We start from the raw sequence: 20,332 nt of genomic DNA, 5'->3' as shown, positions 1-20,332 counted from the left end.
AATGATATATTAATAAATACATATACAGGTCTTAAGTGTATAACTTGATGAATACATATCTATACTTCTAGAAGGCATCTCCCACCCAAGAAGATCATAACCCAGCATTCATAGAACGTCCTAGCCATTGGCCATCTCTTTCATCTTTTTCATTCTCTGCATCCACTATTCTGACTAAAATCGACACGTGTTACAGCCTACTCTTGAACGTCGATGAGTTTATACAGTGTACGCTCTTTTGTGTTAACCCAATTATCTGTCAGAGTTACTCATGCTACTTCAGATTGCAAAGGAATTGCTGTATAGAGATTCGTGCTATGAGAATACCACAATTCATTTCTTTGTTCTGCTCTTTAATGGCACCTGAGTTGTTTCCACCTTTGGGGTGCCCTGATCTGTTTCTGTGGGGGTCACAAGACTTGTCATCTTTTGGTGGATATACTTATTTCTCTTGGGCTTGTCTACACCTATCTATCTTTATTTCCTGGATGTACTAGGTCTTACTTGACTTTGCTGGATATAAGACCTTGGTTTTATGTGAACCCTGGAAATCCATAGCATAGACCTGGTAATTTCTACAAGGAAACAAATGAGCTCCAAACCATGTAAGGAAAAACAATTCATAGTGAAACACAGCAGGGTCTTTATAGCACCACAGGGTATGTAACTGTAGCCACTTGCAAAGGTCATATAATAGGGAAGGTTCTTTAACAGCAATTAGCAACCAAACTCTAAATTATGTCAGAAAAGGAATACAGTGACACAGTGTGTAGTGATTGTCTGCCTTCAGGCATGGCTGCATCCAGGCGCTGTGTACATCACCACACTCTTCTCTCTGTGTATGTCTTGGCTCTGCTCTCTCCCTATGGGCAACGTTTAGGCTTCAGCCAAACAAACTAAATTCATAGGATTGATTCTTGTCAGCTCTGCTGGGTGAGAGGCCCTCATCTGGTTACTGTGCCTGGAAGAAGAGAATCTCAATCAGGCCCAGCCCACAGGGCTCCCAGCGGGGAGGGATCCTACCCAAGGAGACACGTTTCCACAACAGAGAGAAATGGATGCCAGGAAGGAAGAGAGGGGGTGTAAACTGACTCCCAGGGTGCTGTGCTACCTGGAATCCAGTTGGCCCGCAAACTTTCTGAAGGCATAGCTAGAGCAGAAAGTTAATATTTTCTTAAGCTTTGGTTATTCAAAGCCTAACCTATGTCATTTACACAGAGATAAAGTAGTCAAAGCTGGCCAAGCTTTAAAAATCTTCTACTTCCTTCTTCAAAAGTATCTCCATTTACCTGGTCATTCAGGCCTGAAACTGGGAAGATGTGTTTGTGTTTTACTTTCCTTATTTCCTGCTATGAACTGAGCAACAAATTCTGTTAGCCCTTCCTGTTTACTTTCTCCTTTGCTTATTATTTCCTTCTCTACCCACACTGATACCACTCTTGTAGCTCTAGGCTGAGCCTTTAACCTCCTCGGAAGAAGAGCGCCTTCACCTCAGCAAGCCTAGTCTAGACCCCTCAGAACTAACGGAGCTTATGAACCCAGTCCTGAGCCGAGCAAGGTGGGCAAGAGGATGGTGGGTGCTGATTGGTCATGCTGGGTCACGTGCTTCTTGTGGGGGGGTTGTTTGTTTGTTTGTTTGTTTGTTTGTTTGTTTTGTTGGTTGGTGCAGTCAGTTTCTGTACCACCTGCAGTAAGTGGGAATAGGAGGATTTCTTGGGGGGGAAATCAAGGCATTGATGCCAGAGAAAGGAAACAGCAGAGCAGGTCTCCAGGACATCTAAAGAAAACTTTATCGCTTGACTGGAGAGTGCACCCCACTTGAAGAGTTCCCAGAACTATAAAGTCACATTTTCTTTTTTTTTTTAAAGATTTATTTACTTATTTAATTTATGTGAGCACACTGTCACTGTCTTCAGACGCACCAGAAGAGGGCATCAGATTCCATTACAGATGGTTGTGAGCCACCATGTGGTTGCTGGGATTTGAACTCAGGACCTCTGGAAGAGCAGTCTGTGCTCTTAACCGCTGAACCATCTCTCCAGCCCCTAAAGTCACATTTTCAAACAGCAAGGGATCCTAGCTGGTGTCCTTACTCGAGTCTTCTGTCTCATCTTCATACACTATTCTTTCTTTGTTCACTCATGTTGATCTGTGCTAACCCTAGAAACAGAGCAATCCAAGAGTTTAAGGTTGGATGTAGTGGCCATACCTGTAATTCCAGCCTTCGAGAGGCTGGAACAGGAGCATTGTGAGCTCCAGATCAGCGTGGGCTCCACAGTGAGACCTTGCTTCAGACAAACTAGAAAACAAGCAGCTCAAAGATGTTCTGGTTCCTTGGGCTAGGGTTCAGTTCAACTGGTAGAGCGTTTGTCTAGTGCAGAAGCCCGGGGTGGTTTATGCCAGGCATGGTGGTATGCTGTAATTCTTGAACTTGGGGTCAAGTTCAAGGTCATTCTTTGCTACTTAGTGAGCTCAAGGCCAGCCCGGGCTACGTGAGACTCTGTCTCAAAAAAATTTTTTTTCCTTTGGTTCCTTCTGATCTTTGGTTCATGTCTCCTCCCTCTCCCCAATCATGCAGATGTATTCTGTAAGATAAAACTGCCTCTGTAGGTATCAGCACTTAGAGAAAAGACCGAGGCTTATTCTCTCCCCGCTGTAGTCTGTGCTGCTAGGATGGCTTTGCTTAGGGGAGTTGCTTACCATTCAACTCTCCATATGTTGCGCTATTGTTCCCACAGAGAGCACTGTCATTCTCAGGACCCAAGACCGCAGTGCACCAGCTCCATTCCAGCCCACAGAGGTTGAAAGTTGGGATGTGAAGGAATGGCTTCAATCCTTCAACTGCATGGCCTGGAAACTGTAGATAGTGTTCCTGCTGGGCTGCCATTGGGCACCCTCATAGTTTCATCCTAGGTGTGGGGAGTCTACAAAACTCAGTCGTTGCTCTCAGAACCTAGTTATCAGATAGTGGGAAAAAGCAGGCAATCTATGCGAGGAAGGAAGAAAAATAGCTTACTTTTCCTTTCCATTTTGTTTTTCAGGTTAATGAAAAAAGGTCCCTGAGTTGCTACGGATACGATGATGCTTTAACACGACTGGGTGAGGACTCTGCAGCATCATGTCTTCCTTCCACAAGAATAGCAGCTACATGGAAGATCCTGACTACCCAGGTTATTCAGGGTCTCAGAACCACACGCAGAACTATTTGAGAACTCAAGATGATCTGGAATTCCCAGGGTTTCAGGACCACCCCAGAAGAAACCCATATTCTTCGGACTCTAGAACAAATGCAGACTACCACCACTCCCTAGCAGAACCAGATTATCCTGGATCTCCGAGTAACACAGACTATCAAAATACCAGGCATCACCCACGCTCCGCACATCCCAGAACCAGGCCGGACTATGAGCCAGACTATGATCCAGACTATAATGACTTCCAGAGCGAATCCTATCACCCCGATTTATCTATGGAGCCTGACTACCCTGGCTCTCATGGCCATCCTGGTTTTGCAGGAGTCCGAAGCAGTGTGAACTCTACAGGTCCTAGAACCAATCTAGGCTATTTGGATCTGGAAGAACCAGACTACCCTGGAGCTCAAGGCAACTCTTATCACTCTGGCCCCAGATCCCATTCCAACCTGCCAGGCTCCAGAAGAAATGCAGGCTATGCTGGGTCCAGAATCAATTCCTACCCAGACTCTTTGGGGGAACCTGATTACCCAGGTGCCGAGAACCAACCAAACTCTCCCGACTTTTATGGAAAGCCAGACTATCCTGGTGCTGAAGAGGGCGATGTCTACAGCCCTTCTAGGTCTCTGGGAGTCATCGGGAGGTAAGTCCAAGTATATCCTCCTCAGCATGCCAGGGGACATTGGTCTAGTGGATTCAATTAGGGACACATATTCATTACCTTTGTGTCACTGTGTCTAAAATGCCCAATGCAAACAGCTCACAGGATGAGGCGTTTGTTTCAGATCACGGAGTTCAAGCCCATGGTGTCTTGGTCCCATGCTCTTGGACAGAACATCATGGCCACAGGAATGTGTGGCAGAGGAGAGAGTTTGTGTCCTGGAGGGCGGGTAGCAAAGAGAGTGAGACCAGGTAGATGGTTGGAGGTGCAGAGACAAGACTCCATTCCAAGGACCCAGCCTCAGTGACCCCCTTCCTCTACCCGATTTCATCTCCCCAAAACTTCCAGAAACTCCCTAAACAGTGCCACCAGCTGAGGACTGGGCATTCAGCTCGCCCATCTGTGTGGGATAAAGGACTTTAGCATCTGCCATTTTTGGTCACTGTTATAGGTACTGATTTAGACTTCAAAGTGTTGGCTGGGTGCCCTAGCTGGACCAACTCTGATTTTCCTGGGTTAACTTTTCTAAAGGTCATGTCAACAACAATATTTATTTCTTCAGTGAGTTTTTTGTTGTTGCTAACCTACACATTTTACCGCGTGGAATTTTAACTGATACAGGTCTTATTTTACACATACCATTTCAATTATAATACTTACGGTTTCAGTGTTATTTAAAAATAGCTATCCTAGAAGTGATGATACATTCCTATAACCTGAGCACTTGGAAGGCTGAGGCAGGAGGATTGTGATATTAAGGCCTGACTGGGTTGCATAGTGAGATCTTTTCCCAAAAGAAGGTAGGAAGGAAGGGGGAAAGAGAGGGAGAAGGGAGGAGAGGAGGGAGGGGAGGAGGGAGAGAGGGAGGATAGAAAGAAAGGAGGGAGAAAGGGAGGAAAGGGAAGAAGAAAGAAACAACAAGATCCAGTGTCTTGCATTTGTGTCAAGGAACAAGGGCACAGGACTTGGTATGCAGCTACCACATAAATGCCTTCAGGACCTAAGGAGTGGCCCCACAGGCCCAGGCCACAGGTGTCATTACCTCCGACTGTCTGAGCCACCATTCTGAGAGCCACCCTTGATCCCAGCATCCCATTCTTTCCATCTCTCGTGGGTCCTCCTATCCTGTGGGCGAGGCTCCACTTGTTTAGTTACAGACTGGGAGAAAGAAGTACAGGGTCAACAGCAGAACAAGGTGCCAGCCCCAGACCAGCTGGCCTTGCTCCTGTCCCCTCTCTACCACCGGCCTGTGCTCCAAGTCAGTTATCTGACTGCTCATTAAAATTACTCTGTTCCCTAGAGGCCTTTAAAAATGATATAACCAGGGTTAGAGAGGTGGCCATCAGTTAAGAGCACACACCACTCTTCCACAGGATGCAAGCTTATAACCACCTAAAGTCCAGTTCCAGGGGGACCTGATATCTATATCTCCCTTAATCCTTAATATTATATCCTTAATCCCAGTGCTCAGGAGATACAGGCAGACCCTGTGAGTCTGAAGATGCTATATATAGTGAGTAACAGGCTAGCTAGAGCCATATAGTCATACCCTATCTCGATGATGATGATGATGATGATGATGATGATGATGATGATGATGATGATGATGATATAACTTGGGAAGCAGAAGCAGAAGAATATAGACAAGTTCAAGTCAGCCTGGGCTATGTGCTAGGACCCTATCTCAAAAAATCAATAAAATAATAATAACAACAAAAATAATATTAACAATAACAGCAACAACAATAATAATACAAAAATAAAACATCTTAGCCTGAGCTTCCCATTCTGTTGTCTAAGATGAAGTCCATGTATTGATACATATAAAACTGAGCATTATTGCTGCAGGTTAAATGTTCTCTCGTGGTGTGTGTGTGTGTGTGTGTGTGTGTGTGTGTATGTGTGTGTGTGCATGTCTGTGTGTGTGTCTGTGTGTGTATGTATGTGTGTCTGTGTGTGTGTCTGTATATGTGTGTGTATGTGTGTATGTGTGTGTGTGTGTGTATGTGTGTGTATGTGTGTGTATGTGTGTATGTGTCTGTGTGTGTGTATGTGTGTGTATATGTGTGTGTGTGTATATGTATGTGTGTGTCATGAGTGTGTGTATATGTATGTGTGTGTGTGTGTGTGTGTGTGTGTGTGTGTGTGTGTGTGTGTGTGTATCTGTGTCTGTGTGTCTGTGTGTGTGTGTGTGTCTGTGTGTGTGTGTATGTGTGTGTGTGTGTGTGTGTCTGTGTGTACTGTGTGTGTGTTCGTGTGTGTGTGTGTGTGTATGTGTGTGTATGTGTGTGTCTGTGTGTGTCTGTGTGTGTGTATGTATGTGTGTGTGTGTGTGTGTGTGTCTGTGTGTGTGTGTGTGTGTGTGTGTGTGTATACACCTGTACTTGTGCATGTAGAGGCCAGAGGAGGACTTTGGGTGTCTTCCTCTGGTCTCTCACTGAATGGGAAGCTCACTGTTTTGGCTAGGTTGGGGTCAATAGGCCCCAAGGACCCACTTATTTCGGCCCTCCAATGCTGGGATCGTAACTTCTAGCTTTTCTGTGAAACTGGGGATTCAAACTTAGTTCCTCATGCTTGCGTGTGTGCGTGCAAGCTCCTACACCCATGCCCCCTGGCCCCCCACCTGTCTTTACATGTGCCCTCAGACTGCACTGATCAGTCCTTCAAGTTTCCTCTGATATGCATTCTCTCCATGTAGCCTTCTCAGAACCCCCAGCCAGAAACCCCCACCCTTTCTCCGAACCCTCAGCCTGTCTTTTGACACTCCCTAATTCCTACTTGAATACCTCACAGCTGTATTTTAAAGTGGGTTGTGCAGGGGAGGAGGCGCCTTCAGAGTCTTCTCTCTGTATTCCTAGTGCCTAGTCACAGCTGACACAAGGCTGGCCTTCAGTCAGCCTCAGAAGACAGATGAATGGATGGATTACGACTGGACACATGGGTGAACAGATGGATAGATGGGGTACACATGAGTGGTGAATGAATGATGGATGCACAAATGGATGGATGAGTGAATTGTCACCCTGATATGGCTGGGATTGTGCTAGTGAGACTTTCTGTCACTGTAATAAACAAACAGACAAAAAGCAAAAACTGACAGAAGCCAAATGAGAAAAAGAAAAGAAAAGATGTATCTTGACTTACGGTTTCAGACGTTTCAGCCCATCGTGGAGCAGAGGGTGTGAAGTAAAACACTTCATATCCTAGTGGCCAAGAAGTAAGAGATGGGGAAGGAAAAAGAGAAGGAAGGAAGGGAGGGACAAAGGGAGGGAGAGAAAATGGGAGGGAGGGAGGCACAGAGGGAGAAAGAGAGAGAGAGAGAAAGAGTATGCATTCAGGTGAATTTCTCTTGGTTCCCCTTTGGTTCCATTTGTGCCCCCCCACACACACACACTTCTGCCCTCCTATGGGAGGGTCTTGCCCTTAGATAATCCTCTCTGGAAATGATCCTCACAGACACTCCCAGATGTGTGCTTTATGAATTCCCTAGGCCTTCTCAGTCCAGGCAAGGCGATAATAAAATGGGCCATCACAAAGGTAGCCGTGCTTTGGGAATTTAAAGATGCTCAGCCAAACACATTCAGCCTGATCCCTATTTCCTTGCAGGAGTCGTGGCTCCTTTGGCATGCTAGGGAGAGAGGATGGAGATTACCCTGAAGGCATTGAAATGGCGTCCCTGGGGATGGCAGGTGATCCTAGAAATGGCTATGGTAAGTACGTGTTCAGGTGGCATTAGTGTCCCAGCAAGGAAGCAAAAGGTAGTGGATACAGTGAAGCAGCACCAGCTTCTCCTCCCGCAGGTGTCCTCCTTACACACATAGAACTTGGTGTGTAGGCAGCCAAGTGTCATCACTAAGGATCAAATAGTGTGAGGGGAGGGGAGAGGAGGGGAGAGGAGGGGAGGAGGGGAGGAGGGGAGGACAAGGGGAGCGGAGGATAAAAAAGAGGAAGAGGGAAGGACAGAGAAGCGGAGGACCGACCAGCTAAGAACAGCACAGGATGCTGGTCCTATAAGGCACAGGCAGAAGCTTCATACGCTGCAGGGGGTGCTGGGAATGATTTTGAAAGCAGCAGACAGGAAGGTACCAGGATGCACTCTCTGGTTAGTGTGTACTAGGAGTCCACTGTGTTCTAGGCTATTGAACCATTTCACATGTCTTCACAGATTGCTCTACCAGCAATCCTGTGTACAAGTCAGATTGCCATCCCTGCCCTGCAGATCATGACGGTGAAGCTCAGAGATGTTAAGTAGCATGTTTGGGGAAACAGCTGGTAAATAACAGGGCTGAGACTTACTCCCAAGCAAGAAGCTAGGGAGCCCAGTATTCTCTATGGTTTGCCTTTCGTTCTTGACATGGATCATGTGAGCATATCCTGCGCTACGTGACACTGTCACACAGAAGCAGGGAGCAGACTCTGTCCCTAGGAAAATCAGGCCATACTTGGTCCATGCGTCACAAAACACTAAGGGTTCAAGGAACCTTTGTGCTTACCTATACGAGCGGTTTCGATGTGACTTGTAACTTATTAACTAACAAGTTCAATCCATTACAGAGTGAGATAGTACAATTACGAGTAACAAGTGCAGCTAGAGAGTGGGATAGAAATTTTTTTTTTGGGGGATAGAAATTTAAGTATGTAAACATGAGTTTATGTAGTTAAAATAGAGTTTTGTGAAATGTGTTTATCAATTACCAGAGCATTGTTTTGTGCTGAATCACAAAATAGAGTTTTGTGAAATGTGTTTATCTATTACCCGAGCATTGTTTTGTGCTGAATCACAAGTACAATTTTTATTTAAAGAATATTTTGAGTTTTTGTTTATTTCTATTTAATGTGTATGGGCGTTTTGCCTATGTGTATGACTGTGCACAACATATGTGCAGTGTCCTCAGAAGCTAAAGGGGGTAGGTGGCTGTGAGTTGTCACCAACTGGGAACCAAACCCAGGTCATCTACAAGAGCAGCCAGTGCTTTTAATCACTGAGCCATCTCTCCAGCCCCTAAGTAGTTTCAATCGTATGATTTTTGTATTTTAATCCTATTTTCTACCCAAGCTCTTAGTCTTGGATCTCCTAGGACCTCAAAGGCAAAATCTTGGTTTGGGGGACCCTTTGTGACCATTGTAAGCACAGTCAGCCATTATGTGTTCCTCAGTGTAGAAGGACTGATTGGCCATGTTCCCACCTCATTGCAGTGAACCCTGCTTACATGAGAGGAAGCAGTCCTGTCTGTCCAGATAGAAACCTGTTACTGTGCCCACGTGATTGGAACACATCACCCCAAGGTAAAAGTCTTAATGGATCATCACTAAAACATCAGCCCTGGGGAAGGACTGGGCTCAAGGCAACCCAGGTACTAGAAATAGCACTTCATCCAGACCCTTGGTCTTCTAATGGATGTGGTAGTGCTTCATTTATCATTAAGAGTTTTCTCCCTGCCTCTGTCCATCCATTTATCTTTATCTACCTTCTTCCCCTCTTCTGCTGTGGGGATTGAACCTGGGGTCTTGTGAGTGGTCAGCACACACTATCCTTTAACCTTACCACTCAGAGTTTCCTTGTAGATAATACAGGTTTCCCCATGTAAGGATCATGATATCTTCACTAGGAACCTCTGGTTGAGGGATGGGAGAATGGTCCAGTGGGTAAAGTGCCTGCTATGTATCCATGACGACTTGAGTTTGAATCCCAAGAACACACACACACACTATGTGTAATGTTGAATATCTGTAACTCACTGGACTGGGGGCAGAGATAGATCCTGGGAGATCATTGGGAAGCCAGTCTAGTGAAAATGGAACCAACCTTCAGGTTCAGTTGAGAGACCATGTCTCAGAAAATAAGCTGGTGAGCAATAGAGGAAAGACATCCTGGCATCAACCTCTGGTCTCTACATGTGCCCACTCATACAGGCGAGTGCCCCATGCACACATAGGTGCATACAAACACACATACACACGTTTAAAAAAATCTCGTTATAATGGAAACCTAATTCATTAGCAAGGAAGGTATGGACTTAAGGGGGGAGGATGAAGGAAAACATAAGAACTGAAAGTCATAATAGCTTCCACTTCCTCATATGGTGCCCGACACACAGGTAGGTTAGGGGTTCTTGCTGGTCAGTTTGTTGAATATAAAAACCATTGCCTTAGAGTCTGAAGCCAGGGCTGGGTGCCCCTGGATTCATTACTCATCCACTGCTCCCCTCTGCTTGGCTCAGCTTCTCTTTAAACTTGACCTTCACAGACATGAGGGTCAGGCCATCAGATCTGCAGGAGCCCCTCAGCGTGGATATCCCTCTGAAGGCTTTCCTCTCTCCCTAGCTGTCCAGTGCTACAAGAAACACATGTCCACACTTGAACCAATCATTTAATCATGGGTGACAAGACAGGGCCACCTATCTCAAGGTTAATGCTTGTGTTTCTGGGGACAAAGTCCAAAAGTAAACTGTGAAATAATAAAGCGGCTTCCCCAAGGTTGGCATGTGCATGTCACCGGAAGTGTGTAGACCAATGGGAGACAGAGGCTTCCCCTTGTTTGTATATGTTTGCATACGTAGTGTGAATGTATGTACGAAGGTTTGAGTGTGTCTATGCTTATATGAAGTCAGGAGTTGACATCTTCTGATTGCTTCAACTTACAAATTGAAGCGAAGCCCTCCCACCACCTTAAAATTACATCTTGGCCAGGTGTGGCTGCACACACCTTTAATCCCAGTATTTTGCAGGCAGAGGCAGGCACATACCTATGAGTTCAAAGATAGCCTGGTCTATATAGCAAGTTCCAGGCTAGCCAGGGCAACATCATGAGACCTTTTCACAAAAATAATTAAATAATGTTTTAAATTTTTATTTATTTATTTATTTATTATTGTGTGTGTGTGTGTGTGTGTGTGTGTCTCACAGTGCACTGTGGAGGTCAGAGGACAAACATGGAGGAGCTGGTTCTCTCCTTCTACTATGTTGGAGCCCAGACCTGAACTCAGGCCCTCAGGCTGGGCCAAAAACCACTTTAACAGCTGAAGCATCTTCCTAGCCTCATACAAGGGAGCTTTTGGGATTCCTATATCCCATCTCTGTCTCCCAAACCCTGGAATTACAGGAGGCAAGTGCTTGCGTGGATACTGGGATTTTAACTCACTTCCTCAAGGTTACCTTCAAGCATACGTTGAACCGTCTCTGCTGAAAGGTCGAAGGCTTTGAAGTATTAGGAAACTCTAAATATCTAAATATTGTGTGTGGCAAGAAAGGCTTTAATTAAAGGCAGAGACTGATGAGCTTATGGAAACTGTCAGAGAGACACTAGAGAAGGCCATCCCAAGGGCAAGCTTGTGAATACAGGGGACCAAACAGATGGGTTCTTATAAAGCAAATCAAAGGACTCTGCAACCTAAAGTCGGCCTGCTCAGTATCCTTTGAGCAGATTCCAGACTTGTCCTTCCAGAACCTTCCCAGGCTAGGGTGTAACTTTTGCAGGAGATAAATTCTACAGCCTGGCAGTGGAGCACAGGTTGGCTTTGAGGGAAAGCTGTACAGTGAACATCATTACACTGCTCTGTCCAGCCAGCATGCGGTTGGAGGAAGAGGCTCCAAAGGTAGGCTTTTAATCTCCCTGTTCTCTGATTTTCAAATCACGTGTCAATTAATTGATGTGTCACTCTTATAGATTCTGCTAATGCCTCAAGAACTCCCGGGCACAGAGCAGGCACTAGTAAATAAATACTTGTAGTAAAAATTTATTGAGCACCTTTGAGCACTTAGTTCCCAAATAAAAGACACAAAGTCTTTATATTTAATAATTAGTCTTAACAGCACTAGAGCTGGGAAGATATCAACCCTCAAAGCTATTTTGTCCACTTCCCTGTCGATGACTCCGTGATATGACTTGCCACACTCCACCTGGACCGCTCTTACTCCAACTAGCCAGTCCTCGTGGCCAGTTCTCATAATTAACTTACCCAATGGCGTCTTCTCTCTTCACCTCTCTGATTTTCTCGTGGTCTCTGCTTCAGATCCCAAGCATAGCAACCGAAACTCTGCCTCTCTTCTGCCCAGCTACAGGCTGTTGGCATTTTTATTCAACCAATAGTTATAAATTAAGGAGCAAGGTTACATAGCAATACTTGGTGTATGTGAGGCAACCAGTACTGGGGGCCAGTATTTAGCATTACAATACATAGCAAAAGACCAAACTTCAACATACTTGCTAATTTATGAATGAGTGATGAATTAATGCACATTAGCACCTTGTTCTAGAAGGAGACAAAGGAGAAGTACTCAAACTCTCATTTTTGGGTTCAGACCTTTAGTGCAACTGATCTCTGACATCTTAGCCTTAGGCAAAATCCACCACCACCATCCACCCCCATTGAGCCTCAGGGGGTTTTTTTTTAGCTCTGAAATGGGGTAATTGTGAAAACCAGAATAGCATACTCTAAAGCAGTGGTTCTCAACTTACAGGTCTCCACCCCTGTGGGGGTCAAATGACTCTTTCACAGGGGTTGTCTAAGACCATTGGAAAACACAGATATTTACGTTACAATGTATAACAATAGCAAAGTTACAGTTATAAAGTAGCAACAAAAACAATTTTGGGTTGGGGTCACCACAACATGAGAAACTGTATTAAAGAGTCACAGACAGCATCAGGAAGGTTGAGAACCACTGCTCTGAAGTATCTGCCCTCAGTAAAGCCAGGCGAGGCTAATGACCACTGTGGGAAGGAGATAAGAAGTTTTTGTTCAATCCTGACTTGTAATAGGAGGCAATGGACCGAGTACATCATAGCATCTCTCTGCCCACTGAAAAAAATGAGCACGTTGGTCCTGGTCACTTGAAAATCAGGTCTGTACAATAGTTCTGTTCAGGTCTCTGGCACTGGGGCAGAGCAATACCTTAGTGATACTTAATTTTCTCAAGAAGCGGGAAGAGTTGAGAGAGTAATTCGATAGAGAAGCTGTTTCCAAGATCCTCTCAAGGACTGAGTTTCCCTCCCTCATCCTTAACAGACAAATGTCTGCTTAATTGTTTTCAAAACAAGAAGGCACAAAAGCGGAAGGATGGTGAAGGGGGGAAAAAAAGGCCAGCCAAACCAACTCTTTTGAAAACTCGGTCCCAAAGGCTGCATTCTCATTGGCTAAAACTGGGTCACATGATTACTCTTAGCTGCAGAGGAAACTGGGAGGCTCTAACTGAGCAGTGTCTATCCAAGAGCTTCTGCAGGCGTGAAGAGGATAGACAGTAGAAGGCAGACCTGAGGTGGTCGGGAGATAATGCTAATGTTATGAACTCATGTGGCTTTATATAGAAGACTTTAGTTATCAGTGTCCACAGGCTCTTGTGTGGAGGTCGAGGAAAACTTGCAGGAAGGATCAGTTCAGTCTTCCCGCCATGTGGAGATTACACATGGGTCATCAGGCTTGGTAACAAGTACCTTTAATCACTGAGCCATCTCACTGCCCCCAACATATACATAGCAAGTGATGAATATAAAATTGACAAGAAAACCTTGTCCTATGGTTACAGGTCATTTAGAAGACTCCCACCTTCTGTTTCTAGAACCCCATTGTCTTTAATGAAGGGTTCTGTTTAAAATTTCTCACTTAGCTACCAAGGCAGAATTCTCTGTAGGGAAACGTGTCTCCTCCTGAGGAGCCCCCTCAGGGACAGAGGCAGGAGGCATGTTGTAATTTGTGTGGAGCTCTTTGTGAATGAGGCATCCTTTCCCCGATGTCATCGCTCTTCCCTGGTGGACCCAACCATGGCAGTCTGAGTGCTCATGAGACCTTTGATGACCAACCCTGTGAAGAACAAGTCTTCGTAGGCAAGAGATGCTGTCTGACGACCAAGTGAATGAAATCATCATAGAAGTGGAGAATGTTCCCTCTGGGGTCCAAAGAAACGTATCCTCAAATCAAATTACTCTGAGAAAGTCATCAGCAAAGCCGAACTTCAGCATGCTTTCCTCGTCAACTGCAGACACCATAGACTGTCAGATCTTCAGCCATGGCAATGACAGAAGGCACAACCGGTTGTTGAGGTTTTCATCTCTGAATGACTCGATCTCTCAGATCTATCATGGCCCAGAGTGCCTGGGCATGGATGAAGCCTGTACTTTTCATGAAACTGTTCAAGGTATAGAATGCTCAGGAAAAGTTAGGGAAGTAGCTTTAAAGTTGTCTGTGGGTTGCTGTTGTTGTTTAAGTGTGTGTGTGTGTGTGTGTGTGTGTGTGTGTGTGTGTACTTAGCACGTGTGGAGGTCAGAGAACACCTTAGTGATATCAATTCCCTCCTACCTTTCCCTGAGGTGCAGGTTGTGGGCATTGAACTCAGGAAGGCATACTTGTACATTCGGCCTTTTATTAGCAGGCTTATCTCGTGCTGGCCCCTTCACTGCATTCTTTTGAGACAGGGTCTTTCACTGAATCTTTAGCTCCAGGACTTAGCTGGACTGGCTGGCCATTCAGCCCCAGGGTTCCTTCTATGCCTGCCTCCCAATGGCTGGGATGATACTACTGTGCCCAGCTTTTTACATGGGTACTAGGGATCCAAAGGCAGATACTTAACCCACTAAGCCATCTCCCCAGCCTTTAATTTAAAAAAAAAAAAGATATCAAGTAATTTTCAAGGATCATAGTCAGGAAGCTAAAGGATGTTGGCAATGAAGAGAAGTGTCACGTTGAGACTTACCTACTCATTTTCCAGACAGCCACATTTCATGTGACTGGAGTTAGTCATCAAGTTTAGTTTTGTTAGTTGTATTTTATCTTACACCTTTGAGGCAGGCTTAAGGAGGAAACTGAGGCTCAGGAAAAGTCATTGTCATCATGGTTTCATGGAACTAGACAAGATGTCTCAGAGCTAAGTTAATTCTTAGCCTGAGTCTTAGCTGAGGTCCTCCAGCCTCTGAGCTCCTGAGGACAACAGAAAAGCCATTTCTGTTTTATCCCATGATAAAATGTTGATGTAAGTCTGTGACTTGGATGGTAGGGTGTTTACCTAGCATTTACCAAAAAAACCCCTCTGGGTTCCATCCCCAGCCCCACATATACAGGGCATGGTAGGATATGTCTGTGGTCTTGGCATCCATGAGGTGGAAGAAGGAGGGTCTCGTTCATCCCCAACCATGTATGGAGTTTGAGACTAGTCTGAGCTATATGAGATCTTATCTAATGAATTTTATTAATATATATTTTTCATTCTAGGTATAAAGTCTATCATATGCCAGTATTTTCCAGGAGAAGGGGAAAATTAACCCAAGCTTTTACTAACTCATACTGTGCTCCCTACCCCAGCTACTCTGTAATGGCTCTCCCATCCTCTCTCCTCCCCTCCACTCCTTGACTCCCTTCTCCTCTCCACACCTTACTTCCCTCCCCTCTCCCTTGCTTATGCTAAACAGGGAAACAAAAGCTCCTCCTTTTCAACAAAGTGAGCACCCCTTCCACCTCAGTGAACCCAGAGCTTCCTCTCAGGCTTTCCAGTTCCATGTTGAGTCTGAGCCTGAGGAGCAGGCAGAGCATCGTGCAAGCCAGTCTTTCTCATGTTAGCAGATGGTCACAGAGCTCGGAGGTTACACCTTAGACCCACACTATCCAAAGGAAGAAAGGCAATCTTTGCTTCTCCCCTTTTTGTGTAGAAAGAAGAAATCCTTTTCCAAGAAACTTTTTGACCAATACTATGTCCCATGTCTCTGTCTAAGTCCCCAGCAAAGATGATTGGCTTAGACATGCTGGGACCTGTCCCATGTGCCTGGAGATGGTGTTTGTAGAAGATGCACAGGACTTGTAAGGAAGGGGAAGTAGGGAGTATGGTAATCCAGACTCAGTGGGAGTTCATAATTAATAGGAGGGGATGACTTGGAGCCTGAAAACATGACTGTGAGTTAGAAGAGAATGGAGAATTGAGAAAGTCGTGACAGTTGTCAGGGACCTAGGAAAAGGCACTCGATTTGCGTGGAGTTCAGAGAGATGCAGGCAGGCAAGATCTGTCGCTTTGCTCAGTGATGATTTTGTTTTGCTTTTGCTGTTGTTTGCTGTTCGCCTTTGGAAAGACAGAAGTATTAGATTAGAATAGTCTAAATGTTAGCTTTGATTATGAGCACACCTGTACACACACACACACACACACACACACACACACACACACACACACACATATGTTTGTCTTCTAGTCACTTCCATTTGTGGTTTTGTTTTTTGAGACAGGGCCCCACTATGTAGCTCTGGCTGACCTGGAACTCACTCTGTAGCCCAGGATAGCCTTGAACTTAGAGATCCATCCACCTGCCTCTGCCTCCTGAGTGCTGGAATGAAAGGAGCCACTGCAGCAGACCCTATCTGTGATCTCTGCATCCCCTGAGTCTATGTTATCTCCTATACCAGTCTATATGGTGCTGGGTGTTCATTGTTCAACACTGGGAAAATGAGAGAAGAGATCCACCAGTTCCAAGCCAACCTGAGCTATAGAACAAGAATCTGTCTCAAAATAAAACATGCTCTAGTGTCAGTACCATGATTGATTGATTGATTGACGTATTTATGGGGGACGTGGATGAGACAGGATCTCACAAGGTAACCAAGTATACTAGTTACTTTTGTATTGCTGTGGTAAACGCTGTGACCAAGGTAACTAACAGAAGGCATCTACCTGGGCTTACAGTTCCAGCCAGTTAAGAGTCAGCCGTAGTGGAGAAGCATGGTTGCAAGCAACAGCCATAGCAGCTAGAACAGGAAGCTGAGTGCTCACATCTTGAACTGAGAGCAGGAAGAGAGAGCTACCTGAGAATGGTTTAAGTCTTTAAGCTCTCAAAGCCTGCCCCTGTGGTGTACTTCTTCTAACAAGGCTACACCTCCTAAACCTCCCCAAACAGCACCACAAACTGGAAAACGAACAGTCAAATGCCTAAAACTATGGGGAACATGTCACTCAGACCACCATACTCAGATTGGTCTTGAAGCCATTATGTAGCTCAGGATAGCTTTGAACTTGCTGTCTTCCTACCTCTGCTTTCAAGTTGTGGAATTATGGACAAGCACTGCCAAGTCTCACTCCAGTGTCATCTCTTAAAATGTTAAGACCGTGTTAAAGAAAACAGCAACAGAACTCTGCTCCTTTTCTTCTGCAGGACAAAAACTAATTGCATCCCTGGTTCCCATGACATCCAGAGACAGAATCAAAACCATCAGAAACCAGCCCAGGACCATGCAGGAGAAGAGGGAGCTTAGGTACGGCCATTGTTCTTACTTGGGAGCCTCAGTCTACTGCAATTGTCCTGTCTCAGAAAGATGAGAAAGGCATAATGCAGGAGACAGTTCTTCTGTAAGGAAAACCTTTGTGGAGTGGGACCCCCAACTCTCTTCAATGCTCCCCACAGGCACTTATAATGTAGCTTTAGCTGTCCTCAAATTCAGGCTCCTTTTGCACCAGCCTGCTGAGTGCTGAAATAAAGGTGTGTATTACAACCTTATTATGGATTCAGACTCTTATGTGGCCCAGGCTGCCCTTGAACTTGCTATATAACCAAAGATTGTCTCGAACTCCTCATCCTCCTGCCTCCACTTCCTGAGTGCTAAGAGCTAGGACTTGGCATGTCTCCTTCGAGGGCATGGGTACCCTGGTGCATGACTGCTTCCAGAAAGGATTCTCTGGAGAAAAGCAAGTCTCCAGTGAGCTCTAGTTACCACTGCCCAGGCCAGGAACTCACTTGAATCGGTTTCTTCAAAGATAAGACATGTTCTGGTCCTCTCTCCCAAAGCCCCGATGCCAGTGTAACCAGAAAGATGCGTTAGTCAAATCCTCCAAAATCTCTGAGTCAAATATCTTCAGGTCATCAAAGGCAAGGAACGACTGAGAATCTGACACGAAATAGAGGGTTCTAAAGGGTCAGGAGAGCAGATGCAGTGTGTGCAGCCTGGGAAGGCTGGGAGGAGGAACTGGGAATCTCTGAAAAGTGTCAGGAGCCTAGGAACCAGGACACATGCATGCTGGCTTTTCGGACAAACCTACAGTGTTAGTTACTTTCCTACTGTGACAAAACACCAGGACCAAGGCTACTCATAGAAGAGTTTATTTGGGATTATGGTTCTGGAGTGTTAGAGTCCACCACAGCAGAGGGCAGACATGGTGACTGGAGCGATAGCTAACAGCTCATGTCTTGAACCACAAGCAGAGAGAGCACCCAGGAATGGCTGAGTCTTTGAGACTACAGAGCCCACTCACAGTCATGTTGGTGAGCCACACTTCCCACAGAGCGCCACTAACTAGGAACCAAATGTTCAAATCTGCCCCCATCTCTGGGGAACAGCTCATTCAAGCCACCCCACCTACTGTGGGAAGTGAGCAGGGGAATCTGTGAAAGGCGTGTGGGAACACTACACAGCCTAAAATCTTCTTGTAAATTTCAAACCACTCTAAATTAAAACTTTGCTTTGAAACAACCAACAAACAAATAACAAAAAAAAAAAAAAATTAAAAAAAATCTGAGGAGAAAGCTCAGTTGGGAAACGATGCCATGCAGGCCTAAGGACCAACCGAGCTTATATCATCAGAACCCATGTAAAAGCTGACAGCCTTGAGACCACCCTTGTATCTCCAGGGCTGGGGCCATTGAGATCCAGGATTAAGTGATTCCTCTTTGACCCCCTAGAGGTCTCCTTGTCCAGGGGTGGCTAGGGTTTTTTTTTCGGAAATGAATTCCACTGACGTCCTTTATTTTCTCCTATTGTTTTCCACAGAAAGATAGTTGACAAAGAAAAAAACAAACAGTCCCATGGTACCTTCGAGGCCAACTGCTGTGCTCAGTGTCTCAGCTCCCTTTCCCTGGTAAGTCAACTTTGAGAAATATTTTTTTCCATGCCTTTGATCTCAGTACTGGGGAGGTGGAGGCAGGTAGGGCTCTGCGAGCTGGAGGCTGGAGCTGCTCTTCATAAGGGAGACTTGGTCCCAAATGACTGAGTATTATCCGTTTACATATAATATTCATGTTACTGCTGTAACACAGGCTACCTCAACACCTGCATACAGCCTGAGTGGATTGAAATTAGTGTTTTCCTCTCCCTGTCCTTCTGTTATGTGAACAAACTTCTGTTTCCTGTAGACAAGGAATCAACTAGTTTGGTGAACCAGTCAGGCTAACTACGATTACCTACAGGGCGCCGACAACTTGCAGGCTGTTGCACCACTGAAGATGTTTCTCTCCCCAGCAACCCTTACTGCCTTGTGTGTGAGCCCCTGCCCCAGCTGTTAACTGCCTACATGTCTTATGGGAGGAGCCAGGCCTTTGAGTCCTTGCTCCTGTCCACCATGGAAAATGAATGGGTCCAATCTTGCATAGATCTCCTGAGTACCCACAGCTGCTGAGAGAGTTCAAGAGCGCAAAGGCCCTGTCACAGCCTGGCATCCCCCACCTTCCTCCTTCCTCTCTTCTTCCTACTTGCCTGCCTTCCTTGCTTCCTTTCTGCCCTCATTCATCCCCCTTCCTTTCTTGCTCTCTTAGTGCTGGGGATTGAACCAAGGTCAAGCACCTGCCAAACGTTTACCTTTTAGCCCCTGAAGTCCTCTCTTCTAGATCCTTATACAATGTATACTAGGCTATTGTGAGCTATGGACATCCCACCTCGAAACACCAGCACTCATTCCTTCTTTACCCCAGCCCCTCTCAATCTTTCCTTCCCTCAATTCTTCCCTGCCTTTAGTAATCTCTAAATCCACGTTCTTCCACACATGAGAGGGAACATGCAGTGTGTGTCTTTACGTGTCTGGATTGTTTCATTTTGCATAACATCCTCTACTTTATCCTCATTTCAGCAAATGATAAGGTTTCATTCTCTGCAGTACACACACACACACACACACACACACACACACACACACACACACACACACACACACACTGTCTTTTCCAATCCAAACACTGAGGACAGCTAGTTTACTTCTACATCTTAACTTTACATGTATGGTTCTATAGGAACTTCACTGGTTTGCGGATCTCATTTCCTTTTATTATATACCACACTAGATTGCTTTCTATTGTTACTGTTATAATAAAGCACCAAAAGCGATTTGGGGAGGAAGAATTTATTTGGCTTATACTTCTGAGATCACAGTCGGTGGCGAAGGGACTTCAGGGCAGGAACTGAAGCAGGAGGTGTGGAGGAGTGCTGCTTACTAGTTTGCTTCTCTTGGCTTGTTCAACCTCCCTTCTTACGCAGCCCAGGACCACCTGCCCAGGAGTAACACAGCACACAGTGAGCTGTCCTCTCCACTGCAATTATTCAGGAAAATGGCCCCACAGATTTGGCTGTGGTCAATCGGATGGGGTTAGTTCCTCAGTTGAGGTCTAACTTCCTAGATAGAGCTAGGTTTGTATTAGGTAAACAAAAACTAACCGGTAGACATATGTGAAAGTGGGAGGCTGTATCATTTAGTAGTTTAATATTTATTCTGTTCTGGGACTTATTCATGTGGGTTAATGGGATAA

The 20,332-nt window shown here is 45.4% G+C and overlaps 1 protein-coding gene across 2 annotated transcripts in view; it reads left to right on the top strand.

Moving 5' to 3' along the window:
• Positions 1–3,045: 3,045 nt before the first annotated feature.
• The window catches only part of Tmc5 (transmembrane channel like 5), a 52,603-nt gene continuing 35,316 nt past the window's right edge, over positions 3,046–20,332 (top strand). Inside the window, exons 1-5 of one of the 2 annotated variants that reach the window (XM_032892807.1) lie at positions 3,046–3,834; positions 7,459–7,562; positions 9,049–9,138; positions 16,979–17,078; positions 18,588–18,675. In XM_032892807.1, the coding sequence (XP_032748698.1) occupies positions 3,119–3,834; positions 7,459–7,562; positions 9,049–9,138; positions 16,979–17,078; positions 18,588–18,675 (1,098 nt within the window). In that variant the 5' untranslated portion in view covers positions 3,046–3,118. Of the gene's footprint in view, positions 3,835–7,458; positions 7,563–9,048; positions 9,139–13,667; positions 13,987–16,978; positions 17,079–18,587; positions 18,676–20,332 lie in introns of those variants that run through there. The other variant, XM_032892808.1, reaches the window with a different exon arrangement.

The sequence above is a fragment of the Rattus rattus genome, chromosome 2 (assembly GCF_011064425.1).
Source record: "Rattus rattus isolate New Zealand chromosome 2, Rrattus_CSIRO_v1, whole genome shotgun sequence".
In the NCBI taxonomy this organism is placed as follows: domain Eukaryota; kingdom Metazoa; phylum Chordata; class Mammalia; order Rodentia; family Muridae; genus Rattus; species Rattus rattus.
The sequence above is the reverse complement of the archived record's forward strand: the minus strand, read 5'-3'. Positions and strand labels throughout refer to the sequence as shown.